A 14981-nucleotide genomic window follows, 5' to 3' on the forward strand; every position below is an offset into this window, starting at 1 on the left:
GTTTCTACATTTATCCATCATATAACATATCACAGGTACAATTAGACAACACTATTAAACCATATATAGACATCACACAGAACTTCACATTAGATATAATGACACAATTAGAACTTGCAGCAGGTGTTTCAAATTTGATCTATTAGCTGAAGTATTAATCAAATTATCAAAAGTTTCTACGTGTGTGTTTGCCAAACAGAGCCTGTATTACAATGCAGCGGCAGTCTGGAGTGGTCGGGTCCTACTGACCTGGCCCGTTTTCCAGGTGTGCTTCAGGTAGACTTGCTGCTCCTGGCTGAAGACAACTGTCTTGTTTCTACCTTATCCGACCTGTTCTGTAGTTCTGATCACCTTCCAATGCACTTATTGTACCTCACTTTGGATAAAAGCGTCTGCGGAATAAATAAATGTAAATGTAATGTTGGGGGGGGTGGGGGGTGGGGGTGTGTATACAGGCTGGCTCTCCCAGTCCATGACCGCGGGGGAGGGGCCACTTCAGAGCGATGGCCTCTCATTGGTGGATCGAGCCTGTCCGTGTCGGAACCCTCCCGGTTCTAAGGTTCTGCGCCAGCTCGTGTTGCCCTCAGTCCTGGATCCGTCACAGCGCCTCCCAAACAGGGGTAACACCCAGCGGCACGGGCTCTTGCACATAATTACATAATTACATAATTACATAATTACATAAAGAGCGTGTATGATCGTGACAGGTGGGTGGCATCAGAATTAAAAATGCATTCTGGGTAATTCCCACACTGGGATTACGAAGGTGGGACCGAGCAATGACTGCAAAAAGATCGATTCGGATGATTGTCACAGAACGGACTCCACGATGTACCATTCAAATGGCCTCCTTTGGCCTTACTCGCGATGATAGACCTTGATTGTGCAGATGCCAATGACGTACAGCATTGCTATTGTGTAGAACGCGTCTGACCAGTGTTTTACTGTGACTATCACAGCAGTCACCAGTGAAGGTCATTTACGAAGCCAAGGCACAGCAGTGTAAACATCCCCATGACTCTTCCTGGAAGTTTCCTTGATTTAGTTTGAATGTTTAGTTTGTGTAAGGGGTTCATTTTTTTTTTTTTTTTACATATGTGCTGTTTCAGTGCTGCCGTTCTGTAAAACGCTTTTGAAAAGGTCTTTTATCACCGAGCGGTGCCCGCCGAGGGGTTCCTGTGCGTTCTGCGACGGGCGGACCGAAAGGCCAGCCCTCACAGTCCAGGGACGGCACCGCTCCACTGGAACCGCACAACGTTCACCAACGCTCTACTGTCGCCCGACACTGAGCTCCACTGGAACCACACAGCGTTCACCAACGCTCTGCTGTCCCCTGACAATGAGCTCCACTCGCCCAGAGCCCACACCAAACGTCACTGTCAGTCACTGTCCCTGCGACGCCCAGTCACTGGACCACACACTGGCCTGAAGTCTGACTGAACGAACAGCTCCAGCGCTGCTTTGGGATTTCCCCCATCGCAGCACTCTCTAACCACCTGACAATCCTCCCCTGGAGCAATGCAGGGTTAAGGGCCTTGCTCAAGGGCCCAGCGGCTGTGCGGCTCTTATCGTGGCTACACCGGGGCTTGAACCAGCGGTGTTGGTCTGGTATGCGCTGGATGGGCCAAGGTCACCTGAGTGACTGTGAGTGCATCAGCTACCCCTCCCCCCCCCCTTCCCCTCTCTGGATGTTTGGTGCAGTCCACACCCCCACACACCTGCCCACTGTCCACTGACGAGGCCGCATGTTTTCACTGGGGGGGGGGTGTTGCTGGGTCTGTCAACTCTGCCCCCCCCCCCCCCCCCCCCACCAACTGACAACACCCTGCATAACACTCGATAAAACTGCAGTGTCTTTAAAGATCACGTTTAAGTCATCCATCTCCTGCCCCTTCAGCTGCCCCGGACGGTGTAATCGAGCCACACCCCACTGCAGCAGCTCAGAGGTGCCAACAGGATGGAATGACTTATTCATGCAATATTATTTCCGCTGTGTAATTCAAGCTCACGTTTTCAAATGGTGTGTTTGAGAAGTGGCTGGTGCACTGGGGTGCCATGTAATCCAAAAAGGCCACTCGCAGATCAGGAAAGGCCACTCGCAGATTAGAAAAGGCCTTTGCAAATTATGGATTGTGCTTTCTGGCAGCCTTATGTGGCCCCAAAATGTTTTTAAAAAAAATTGTTTTTAAAAGGACTCGTTTTACAAGGAGTGTGTGTGTGAGTGTGTGTGAGTGTTTTCTCCAGAGTTCTCTCCATCTCTACTGCCTGTGTCGGCTTTAATCCTTCAGTGCCAAGCAATTTACTGCACAGCTTTACTTCAGCATGAATCATGCTGCTTCCTGTGTGTGTGTGTGTGCACGGGGGTGTTTGTGTGTGTGTGTGTGTGTGTGTGTGCGTGTGTGGCGTGTATACATATATCTGTGTGTGGGTGCGTGTCTGTATGCATGTGTGGTGTGTATACGTGTGTGTGTGTGTGTGTGTGTGTGTTTGTGTGTGTGTGTGTGTGCATGTGTGGCGTGTATACATATATCTGTGTGTGGGTGTGTGTCTGTATGCATGTGTGGTGTGTATACGTGTGTGTGTGTGTGTGTGTGTGTGTGTGTCTGAGGCAGCTGTGGTGTGGCAGCTGGTGACATCACATTCTTCAACATTCTTGATGGCAGAACTATAGATCGGATTTTGAAGTGGAATTCAATTTTTTTTTAATGGAATTGATCATTTCCAAATGGAAACTGTATTTTCAGAATTGAATTGTTGTATTGTTTTTTCATAGCTCTGCAGTTTTGCACAGTAAGTATCCGCACATGAATTTCACAAGGAGCATTAAATTAATGGGAAGGGGTGGGGGGATATTAATTGGCAGTTAGCGTAGCTGTGCTGTGGTTCTGGTGAAAAATACATGAGGAAAGGATGTGTGTGTGTATGTGTGCGCGAGAGAGAGAGCTGGGAGTGTGTGTGTGTGTGTGTGTGTGTGTCTGAGAGATGGTGTGTGTGGGCATGACTCTGCTCTGACAGGTGCCACAGAACCCCCCCAGCTCTGATCCTACTGCTCTAGGGCACCGTGCAGCAGAGCCACACACCCCCCTAATACCCCACACACACCCCTGATACCCCCCCACACACCTCCAATACCCCCACACCCCCCTAATACCCCACACATACCCCTGATACCCCCCCACACACCTCCAATACCCCCAGACACGCCCCTCATACCCCACACCTCCAATACCCCCACACACGCCCCTCATACCCCACACCCCCCTAATACCCCCACACACACCCCTGATACCCCCCCACACCCCCCTAATACCCCCACACACGCCCCTCATACCCCAAACCCCCCTAATACCCCACACGCCGCTCATACCCCACACCCCCCTAATACCCCCACACACGCCGCTCATACCCCACACCCCCCTAATACCCCCACACACGCCCCTAATACCCCCACACACCCCCATTCAGGTCTGTGGCACTGGGAGGCAGCTGAGGTTGCAGGGTTGATTCCGGGCTGTGGCACTGGGGGGTGGTCTTTAAGCCAGCTGCTCTGGGGTAATCTCCAGCTGTCTGAAGTGAAGGTAAAGGAGACTAATCTGTGAAGTCGCTCTGGATAAGAGCTTCTGTGGAATATAGATGTGAAATATGGTGCTGGGGCCAGTTCTCTCTGACAGTGATGTATAGGGAGATGCCAGTGGGTGTAACCACCCGCTGACTAATGTAACACCCTCATGAACAGGGCTGTAGCTGATTAGATGCTCATAAACAGGGCTGTAGCTGATTGGATGATCATAAACAGGGCTGTAGCTGATTGGATGCTCATAAACAGGGCTGTAGCTCATTGGATGCTCGTGAACAGGGCTGTAGCTCATTGGATGCTCATGAACAGGGCTGTAACTGATTGGATGCTCGTGAACAGGGCCGTAGCTGATTGGGTAACGCACGGATCGCTTGCAGGCGTCTTGCGTAACTTCAGTGTCATCCACTGAAATGGCTTCCCTCCTGTGCGTGGGGGAGAGCTGGTGTCGGTTTGGGTGGGGTAACGTTTCTCTGTGTATCAGAGAGATCTCACCGACAGGCACAGCCGTGCACCTCCTCCCCCACACCGGGCGGGCACGTGCTCCCAGCTGTCGAGTCATTTTCACTTTCCAGAGATCCCTGGGTGCGGTGCGGCACGATTCGTTAGCTGCCGCCTGACTTGACACCCAGCGCGCCCCGAGCAGATGTGTCTGCTTGTTCCTTCGGCGTTCTGATGAAAATGTAGCCTACATATCGCAGCTACGTTTTTTCCTGTTTAAATTCGCAGCGATGCGGAGACATGTCTGACGGATTTCTACCCTCCCGTTTTAGCACGGTTCGTGCTGCCGCCCATTACAGCTGCTTTTTCCCCTCTGCCTCCGCGACAACACTAATTGTAAGGTGCAAACAATGTGTACTGACATCGAAACGAGAATCACCCTGAAGGCTGTAGTTTATATTCCGCTTTTCCACACTCGGAAAATAAAACGCGCTTCAAACACTGCGGTGGTAATACAACTGCAAATGGGCCGAATCGCTCGGAAGATTATATGTTGCGAGCGTTATCGCCCTCCCTGGAAGTGGGCAACAGCTGAGCAAGAAGAAGCAATCATGTTATGATGTAATTACCCATTTTTTAAGGCTGTATTGAGGTCACAAAGGCAGTATTGCTTCAGGAAATCTTTCTCATTGTGTTCGCTTCGATTCCTCTGAAATGCGCACTTTCACTCTGTGGCCACAAGGGGCCCCAGTTTCATTGCGAATGAGGGGGAACGTGAGCACGTCGCGTGTGGCAGCTGAGATTTCTTCTGGCAGAGCGAATGTTTAGCGTGTACATCCAGGGCAAATCGCGTTCCGTTGACTCTTGAGTGCTTCGCACATCACGCATTGCGTAATGTTCCAGAAGGTTCGTGATTATGTTATGTGATTATTCATGGCTGAATGCACTCGGCTGTATTTACTGACAGATATTTGCTGGAATAGTTTCTCCTAACTGTAGTGCATTGACTCCAGCTCCCAGTTTGATCCTACTACGTACTGGTTATATAGGCCCAGCATTAAAACTCGGAAGCCAATGCGTGGTGTGCATAATTTCAGTGTGTTGTTAGGAATTACGTTCAATTTGAAGGAGTAACAACTGATGTCACTGACAATGTCGTCAGTGTGATCAGTTCTGCAGAATAGCATTTTACAGCTCGTGTTGTTTTTAAATGGAGCGATGTATTAACCTCATTGGCGGGCTGGTTTAGTAACACAAGGCCTATGTTGAGACACGGCCCTGTTTCTCAGCCTTTCTTTCCGAGCAGTGGCACGTTCCCACTGTGCACAGACTCACCCTCTCTCTCTGACTCCCGTTTCCCTGACAACCAAGGTCAACTGGGACAGGCTTTTCAGAGGTGTTGAAGAAGAGAGCAGAAGGTATTTGTGTGTGTGTGTGTGTGCAGTGTCTCTGTGTGTGTGAGTGTGTGTGCGTATGTGCACAGTGCGTGTGTGCAGTGTATGTGTGTATGCGCAGTGTGTGTATGTGCACAGTGTGTGTGTGTGTGTGCAGTGCACATGTGTGTGACTGCAGTGTATGTATGTGTGTGTGTGTGTGTGCAGTGTGTGCGTATGTGCGCAGTGTGTGTGTGTTTATGTGTGTGCGCGCAGTTTGTGTGTGTATGTATTTACGTGTGTGTGCGCAGTGTGTATGCCTGTGTGTATGTGTGTAGAAGCAATGTAAAGGTAATGTTCCTGTCTGATGCTGAGAAGTGATGATAAATGTTTGGACCTGCGATCCACAGAGCAGGCATTTCGCAGAAGCAGTGCATCATGGGTATGTGCTATCTATACCCCCGCTCCCTGAAGAATGACGCAGGCCCTGCTGTAAATAGACTCATTCCAGCATAGTATCCCACATAGTATCCCACATAGTATCCCACATAGTATCCCACATAGTATACCACATAGTATCCCACATAGTATCCCACATAGTATCCCACATAGCGTTCCCTCTGTACTGTCCTGTAATGCAGTGCTGTAACATGGCGTCAGACTCAGGCAGTGTCTGAGCGTGGCTGATTTATGTTCAGTGTGATTGTGTGGCGCCCCCTGCAGATCCCTGTGGTGTAGTGCAGGAGAGGGGCTCACGCGACAGCAACACACACGCACACGCACACACACACACTCGCACACTCGCGCACACACACACACACACACACACACACACACACTCACACACACACTCACACACACTCACACACACACGCACACACACGCACACACACGCACACTCACTCACACACTCACACACACACACACGCACACACACACACTCGCACACGCACACACACACACACACACTCGCACACTCGCGCACACACACACACACACACACACTCACACACACACTCACACACACTCACACACACACACACACACACACGCACACTCACTCACACACTCACACACACACACACGCACACACACACACTCGCACACACGCACACACACACACACACACACACACTCACACACACACACTCACACGCACGCGCACATTCACACACACACACACACACACACTCACACGCACACACACATACACACACACACACAAACATACACGCACACACATACGCACACACACACGCACGCACACACACACACACACACACTCACACGCACGCACACACATACATACACACACACACACGCACGCGCGCGCACACATACACACTCACACACACACGCACGCGCGCGCACACATACACACACACACACGCGCGCGCACGCACGCACGCACGCACGCGCGCGCACATACAAACAAACACACACACACACACGCGCGCACACACACGCACCCGCGCACACACACACACACACACACACACATACACATACACACACACACGCACGCACGCACGTGCGCACACACACACACACACATACGCACACACGCGCGCACACACACACACACACACATTACATTACATTACATTAATGGCATTTGGCAGACGCTCTTATCCAGAGCGACGTACAACAAAGTGCATACCCATAACCAGGGATAAGTTCGCTGAAAGACCCTAGAGGGAAGTACAATTTCAACTGCTACCTGTACAACAAAGATAAGGACCAGGGCCTTTTTTAAATTTATTTTATTTTATTTTTTTAAACGAACAAATAAACAAACAACAAAGCACCTAACTATCCAAATACTGCTTACCTAGCCAACTAAAAATACCAATACACAAAGTAAATCACAAAGACAACAATTAAGGTTCACAGGGAGGTAGGGAGGGATGGGGAGAGGTGCTGCTTGAAGAGGTGCATCTTCAGTTTGGCTTGAAGGTGGGGAGAGATTCTACAGTTCTGACCTCAATGGGGAGTTCATTCCACCACCGTGGAGCCAGAACAGACAGTAGTCGTGAGCGTGAGGTGGAGGTTCGGAGAGGGGGAGGTGCCAAGCGGCCTGTGGAGGCTGAACGAAGAGGTCTGGCAGGGGTGTAGGGTCTGATGATTTTTTGTAGATAAGCTGGGGAAGACCCTTTAACTGCTTGGAAGGCTAGCACCAATGTTTTGAATTTGATGCGAGCCATGACAGGCAGCCAGTGGAGGGAAGTAAGCAGGGGGGTGACGTGTGGGTATTTGGGAAGGCTGAAGACCAGACGAGCTGCTGCATTCTGGATGAGTTGGAGGGGTCCGATGGCGGATGCTGGGAGGCCAGCCAAGAGGGAGTTGCAGTAGTCCAGGCGGGACAAAACCATAGCTTGGACCAGGAGCTGGGTCGAGTAGGGGGTGAGAAAGGGGCGGATTCTCCGTATGTTGTATAGGAAGAACCTGCAAGACCGGGTCACCGCCGCAATGTTCTCGGAGAGGGACAGTCTGCTGTCCATCACCACGCCGAGGTTCCTTGCACTGGGTGATGGCGTAAGTGTGGTATCCCCGAGGGAAATGGAGAGATCCAGATGGGGAGAGGTATTAGCAGGGATGAATATCATTTCAGTCTTACCTGGGTTGAGCTTTAGATGGTGGTTGTCCATCCAGCTCTGGATGTCACATCAGTTACACGCTAGCCATGTAGTGTGTGTCTCAGAGGGCAAGCTGGATGCTGCAACAAAGCAGCCACAGCTTGTATCAGTCTGTCCCCACACACACACACACACACACACACACACTCACACACACATGCATACACACAACCCCATGTCCCTCAGTCAGCTGAATGACCCCCCCTCCCCCTCCCTCCCTCCCCTGTTTACAGTGACAGGTGGTCTAATCCAAAGGGACGGGTGACTGGATCAGTAAATAAACAAACCGTTAGCATCGCCGCTACGCTCCACACCACCCCACTAACCCACTAATCTCCCCGCCTCCTCACTTAAACTAACGGGATTCATCAATCCCAGCAGCTCACAGCGTTTCTGCGTGGAGCACCGTCTTCCCGGTGAGGGGAGGGGGGGGTCAATAAAATATATATTAAAAAAAAACGTTTCGGCCGACGATTCTCTCACACACACAGAGCAGTACGCTTCAATTGAGCCGGCCCAGCTTGTTCCTTCTTCTGTAACCGTATCCGTGTGACAGCTCGCGTGTTTTTGACCTTCCAAACAGCTGTGGCCCTCGTCTTTATTTAAAGCTGTGAAATCGCGAGTTTTATATTTGTATTATTATAAAGCGTCGAGCCGCTCGCTATATTTAGCAGTGAGAGGGGGGAGAGCCAGAACGGCACGCCTAATTTATGCCGTTTCGCGTATGCTGCGTTGTTGGGGTGGCTTCGTAGAGAGGGAGAGCGGCTCGGATTGTTGTGGGATTGGAGCTAAAATAGGTCAGAATGGAGAATAATAATCGCGATGAAACGGCGGGAAATAATGAGTGCACGAATGTGTTGTCGTGCGCTTCGGTGACACAGTTTGCGTCTTTCAGCTCAAAACGCGGCGTAGCCGAAGGAGATTTTGACAGATACCGCCACGGTCTCCTGCTTTCTTCTTCTGTGGGAATGAGCTTTATAGAGGCTTTGTTTAATAGAGGCTTGTGTATGAAGAAGTCTGAAAACAAAGGGTGTATCATTATGCAGCTTCAGCAACAGAAACTTTCATCCATTCGTCTCTCTGTGAACCGTTGGGCATAGATACTGTTGCTCTCAGCTTATTAGTGTGGGCTTTATGCACTTTGAGGGGAAAAAGGCCAAATGCAGGCTGAGTCTCTGACATACTACTGTCCACTACCTCCTGCTGTCAATCAGGGAGTCATGTGACTGCCCAGTCCCCATTGACTCTCTCTCTCTCTCTCTCTCTCTCTCTCTCTCTCTCTCTCTCTCTCTCTGTGGGACAGCTGGGATGTCATCATGAGCACACTGACCCTAAACAATACAAGCTCTCTCTCTCTCTCTCTCTCTCTCTCTCTCTCTCTCTCTCTCACTCTCTCTCGCTCTCTCCCTGACTTTCTTTCTCTTCTACCTTTCTTCTCATTGACTCCTCTTTTCTCTCTCCCCCTTTCTCTCTCCCCCTCTCTCTTGGTTAGCCATGCCAGCATTCACTCTCACCTCTCTCTAAGTCTATATTATTCTCCTCTCTTCTCTCTCTCTCCCCTCTCCCTCACTCATTCTCTCTCTCCCCACTCTTACCCCCTCACTCACTTTTCCCTCCTCTCTCTCTCTCTCTCTCTCCCTCCCTCCGTCTCTCCCGCTCTCTCAGGGCTAGCCGTGTTAGCGCTCTCACCACTCGCTCCTGTATCTCCAGCTGCAGAGTTGAGTGTCGTCTGGGTGGCATTAGGAGAGGGGGCGGGGGGCTCTGGATTAAATTTACCCCCGTAGCTCTGTGTGACCCCCCCCCCCCGAGGGGTGGGGCAAATACTCTTCCTCTCGCTCTGGGACTCTTCCTCACGGCTGCAGAGGAAGAGGAGGAGGGGAGGGTGAGTTTAGCGTTCCAGCCAGGCTGATCTGGGATATGAGTGTCTCGCCATGAACCCCACCTCCGTCAGAATACACCTGCAGAATGGGATCCACTTCAACACCTACATGTACCAGGTAACGGGGGGGGGGGGATTTCAGCCCGTTCTGCGGGGGTGGGAGCGTGTAGCGCTCCCCAGGACGGAGCGCAGACAGGCTGTCTGCGTGGAGCTCGCCCCTCTGCGCCGTCTCGGGCTGTTTTTAGGCTGGGGCTGTGTTTACGGCCGGCTCGGGTTACGGTATGTTCTGGAACCCGCCCTCGCCCGCCGCCCGCGTTTCAGCGCCGCTCCGCGCACGTGGCCCTGGAGGATGAAACTTTTTTTCAGGTCGGGCCCCCCCTGGGGGCTGTGACGTATGAGGGGGGGTGGCAGGGCCGGGGGTCTGAGGTGCTAATGGACTTAGCGGCTAATAATCGCCCTGCGTGGGGGCGGGTGTGTGCCTCTCACCCCTGCACTAGCGCTCTCTCTCTCTCTCTCTCGCTGAGCGAGGCACAAACGGGGGAGACACTGCTCTGGCGGTGCAGTGCGTGCTGTGTGTCTCGGGCAGGGCAGCCAGGCGCTCGGTCTCGGTTCAGGATGCTGGGGTTGTGGCGTCGCCTCCTACGCACGGTGCGGAGAGCTCGCGTCTCAGCGGAACTTTAAAATGGAGCGAGACGCTGGCGTCTCTGGGCGCGCCCTCCCGGACGTGTTAGCGTGTTAGCGATGCGCGCTACATCCACCCGGGACTGAGCCTGAGGTCCCTCTGCAGGGCTGAGCTCGGCACGGGTCTGACATGTTCAAGGTAGGCCTGCGTGTGTGTGTGTGCGTGTGTGTGCGTGTGTGTGCGTGTGTGTGCGCGTGTGTGTATGTGTGTGTGTGTATGAGTGTGTGAGTATGTGTGAGTCTGTGAGTCTGTGTGTGTGTGTGAGAGTATGTGTGTGTGTGTGAGTGTGTGTGTGTCAGTGTGAGTATGTGTGAGTATGTGTGAGTATGTGAGAGTATGTGTGTGTGTGTGAGTGTGTGTGTGTCAGTGTGTGTCAGTGTGTGTCAGTGTGAGTATGTGTGAGTATGTGTGAGTATGTGAGTGAGTGTGAGAGTGGTCTGCAGAGTGGTAAAGTGCTAGGTCTCAGGTAAAGTGCTCGGTCTCAGGTAAAGTGCTCGGCACAGCCTGTCAACTCTCTGCTCACTGCGGCACTTTTCTGACTTCCTCTTCCTTCCTCTTCCTCTCAGCGTAGTTCTGAAAGCCGCTGTTGTTCTGTTGTCACTGTTCAGTGGCAGAGCGGAGAGCTGAAGAATAAAACATGAATCGGGAGCTATTTCGGGATGAGGCAGCCCGGATCCGGGCGAGGGAGACAAATTGAGCTGTGTTTGGGAACTTCTTTAATTCGTCCTGGATTTATCCGAGCCTGCTGCTTCTGTGTGCTTGGCTGCACACGGCTCGTCTGATGACAGTTTGAAGTTCCTCGCCTACATACTAGATCGACCTGGAAGGAGTCAGTAGTCAAGTGCCTTGTCGGTTGCTTTTAGAAAACCTGATTCAGTTATTATTATTTTCATGTTTTAATGTGACATGAACATGCTGATGACTGGAACACGAATGGAAACTTGTTTGAAAGTTCTCTGGGAAAAACCTCTCCTTAAGTTGTGTGGTCAGCCATCCAGAGCACTGCTTGGATAGCCAAGAGGAAGCTTCTTATCGGCACTACAGTTTGCCCAACCAGAATGTTCTTAAGATTTATGTTTACTTTATGTTTACTTTATTGAACCCCGTGGGGTAATGTGTCCTCTGCATGTGACCCATCCCAGTTACTCAGGAGCAGTGGGCACCACAGTGCAGCTCCCAGGGACCAGCTCCAGCTCTGAGGCCAGCGCCTCGGTCAAGGACAACGGCAGGAGCACACCTAACCTGATATTGGGTTTTGCTGTTAATTGTGCAATTTGAACAGTCCTTTGTGCGTTTTCAACAAGCAGTGTGTGGAGTACACAGCAGCAGGCGCTGAAGCAGTGTGATGTTTGTGACGTTTGAGGTTGACGTTTGGACTTTTGAGGACATTTGTAATGTTTGAGGTTAACGTTTGGATGTTTGAGGTTAACGTTTGTAAAGTTTGAGGATGTTTGTACCGTTTGAGGTTGACGCTTGGACTTTTGAGGATGTTTGTAACATTTGAGGTTAACATTTATGGATGTTTGTAATGTTGGAGGTGAACGTTTGGACGTGTGACAATATGACGTTTGAGGTTAAAGTTTGGACATTTGAGGATGTAAAGTTTGAGGTTGACATTTGGACTTTTGAGGATGTTTGTAACGTCTGAGGTTAACGTTTGAGGATGTTTGTAAAGTTTGAGGTTGACGTTTGGACGTTTGAGGATATAAAATTTGAGGTTAATGTTTGGACATTTGAGGATGTAAAGTTTGAGGTTAACGTTTGGACATTTGAGGATGTAAGGTTTGGATGGTTTGCGGATGTTTGTAGACTCACTCTCTCACACACTCACTCACTCATTCACACACTCACACACACACTCACTCACTCACTCATTCACACACTCACACACACACTCACACTCACTCACACACTCATTCACACACTCAAACACACACTCACTCACTCACTCACTCACTCACTCCCCCCAGTGTGCTAACCGTCGCATATGTAAGACGTCTCTGCTGCAGCAGCATGATCTGGTTGCCGATTGTGCAGGAGTATGGAGGTGACCGTCTGCACAGTGCAGTATGAGGGTGCAGGAGTATGGATGACCGTCTGCACAGTGCAGTATGAGGGTGCAGGAGTATGGATGACCGTCTGCACAGTGCAGTATGAGGGTGCAGGAGTATGGATGACCGTCTGCACAGTGCAGTATGAGGGTGCTGGAGTATGGATGACCGTCTGCACAGTGCAGTATGAGGGTGCTGGAGTATGGATGACCGTCTGCACAGTGCAGTATGAGGGTGCAGGAGTGCGTTTCAGCCCCACCGGCCTGCAGGGGTCTGTTCCCCTCAGAGACCGCCGAAGGGCTGTCCCTCCTGCAGGGTCCCCGGGGCCAGTGGGTCTGCAGGTTCTCTAACATTAAAGACACCACCTGATTTCACAATTATTTTTGAACATTTTGCTGAACATTTTCTACATGTAACTTGACTTGTACGTGCTAATTCAAGGAGAATTTGATCTATAGATAAACCTGACATTCAAATGCTCTCATGCTCCAGAGATTAAATGTTTAAATAATGAAACCCCCTTGTTCCCCTTCTTATAATGACTTTAATCACAGATTTGCATTCACTCACCTTCAGGTGGGAAGGAGAACGGCGTCAAATTATTCCTGGAATAGTGTAGAGCAGGGTCAGCAGCTCACAGTTCTCCAGTGTTCCACCCTCCTTTACCTGGGAGTGAGGTGTGTTCACCCTCCCTTTACCTGGGAGTCAGGTGTGTTCACCCTCCCTTTACCTGGGAGTCAGGTGTGTTCACACACACTCATACACACTCACACACACTCACACAAACATACACACACACACACACTCACACAAACATACACACACACACACACGCACACACACACTCACACAAACATGCACACACACTCACACTTTCACACTCACACACACACACACACACACACATATACACACACACACAAACATACACACACTCACACACACTCACACAAACATACGCACACTCACACAAACATACGCACACTCACACAAACATACACACACTCACACAAACATATACACACACTCACACATACACACTCACTCGCACACGTACACACACACACTCACACAAACATACACACACACTCATACACACACTAGCCCACATACACACACACATACACACATGTACACACAAACATACACACACTCTCACAAACATACACACACACTCATACACACTCACTCGCACACATACACACACACACTCACACAAACATACACACACACTCACACTTTCACACTCACACACTCACACACTCACACACACGCACACACACACACTCATACACATACACACTCACTCGCACACATACACACACACACTCACACAAACATACACACACACTCACACTTTCACACTCACACACACGCACACACACACACTCATACACATACACACTCACTCGCACACATACACACACACATACACACTCACTCACACACACACACACTCACACAAACATACACTCACACTTTCACACTCACACACGCACACATATATACACACACACACACACACACACACACACACACACCAGGGCCCCAGTTCATTATTCCTGATGTAGGGCTATTGGGTTTTGCTACAGAGATATTATTCTGACCATATTATGGATTAGTGATCCCTTAGTCACATATTAAAATGTATTTGATAGTTCAGTTTTGCCCCAGCGTCTGTGTATAATAAGCATTTATCCTGGTGCGTGTCATGTGTGGATGGTGTGTTCCAGAACAGACCTCTGATGTGTACTGGTGTGTGTCATGTTCAGGCTGTGTGTTTCTCTGAAGCTTAGAGGTGTGTGTCATGTTCAGGCTGTGTGTTTCTCTGAAGCTTAGAGGTGTGTGTCATGTTCAGGCTGTGTGTTTCTCTGAAGCTTAGAGGTGTGTGTCATGTTCAGGCTGTGTGTTTCTCTGAAGCTTAGAGGTGTGTGTCATGTTCAGGCTGTGTGTTTCTCTGAAGCTTAGAGGTGTGTGTCATGTTCAGGCTGTGTGTTTCTCTGAAGCTTAGAGGTGTGTGTCATGTTCAGGCTGTGTGTTTCTCTGAAGCTTAGAGGTGTGTCTCATGTTTAGGCTGTGTGTTTTCGATCAGGCCTTTGAAGAATACGGGCCTGTCATATCGGAAGGCGTGTGTTTGAGATCTGGCCTTTGATCTTCACAGGTGTGTCACATATCGGCTGTGTGTTTGGGATCACGTCTGTGACATAAACTGGCATGTCGTTTGGGTTGTGTGTTCTCCGTGCCGTACCAGGGGATTGTGGGTAGATGGCAGGGAGTGCTGCCACACACACACACACACACACACACACACACACACACACACACACACACACGCACACGCACAC

The 14981-nt window shown here is 50.4% G+C and overlaps 1 protein-coding gene across 3 annotated transcripts in view; it reads left to right on the plus strand.

Moving 5' to 3' along the window:
- Positions 1-9787: 9787 nt before the first annotated feature.
- ppfia4 (PTPRF interacting protein alpha 4) overlaps positions 9788-14981 on the plus strand; it is a 64326-nt gene continuing 59132 nt past the window's right edge. For all 3 annotated transcript variants that reach the window (XM_061218596.1, XM_061218597.1, XM_061218599.1), the window contains exon 1: positions 9788-10021. In XM_061218596.1, the coding sequence (XP_061074580.1) occupies positions 9956-10021 (66 nt within the window). In that variant the 5' untranslated portion in view covers positions 9788-9955. The remainder of the gene's footprint in view (positions 10022-14981) is intronic.

Source organism: Conger conger, chromosome 14 (genome assembly GCF_963514075.1).
Source record: "Conger conger chromosome 14, fConCon1.1, whole genome shotgun sequence".
Taxonomy (NCBI): Eukaryota; Metazoa; Chordata; class Actinopteri; order Anguilliformes; family Congridae; genus Conger; species Conger conger.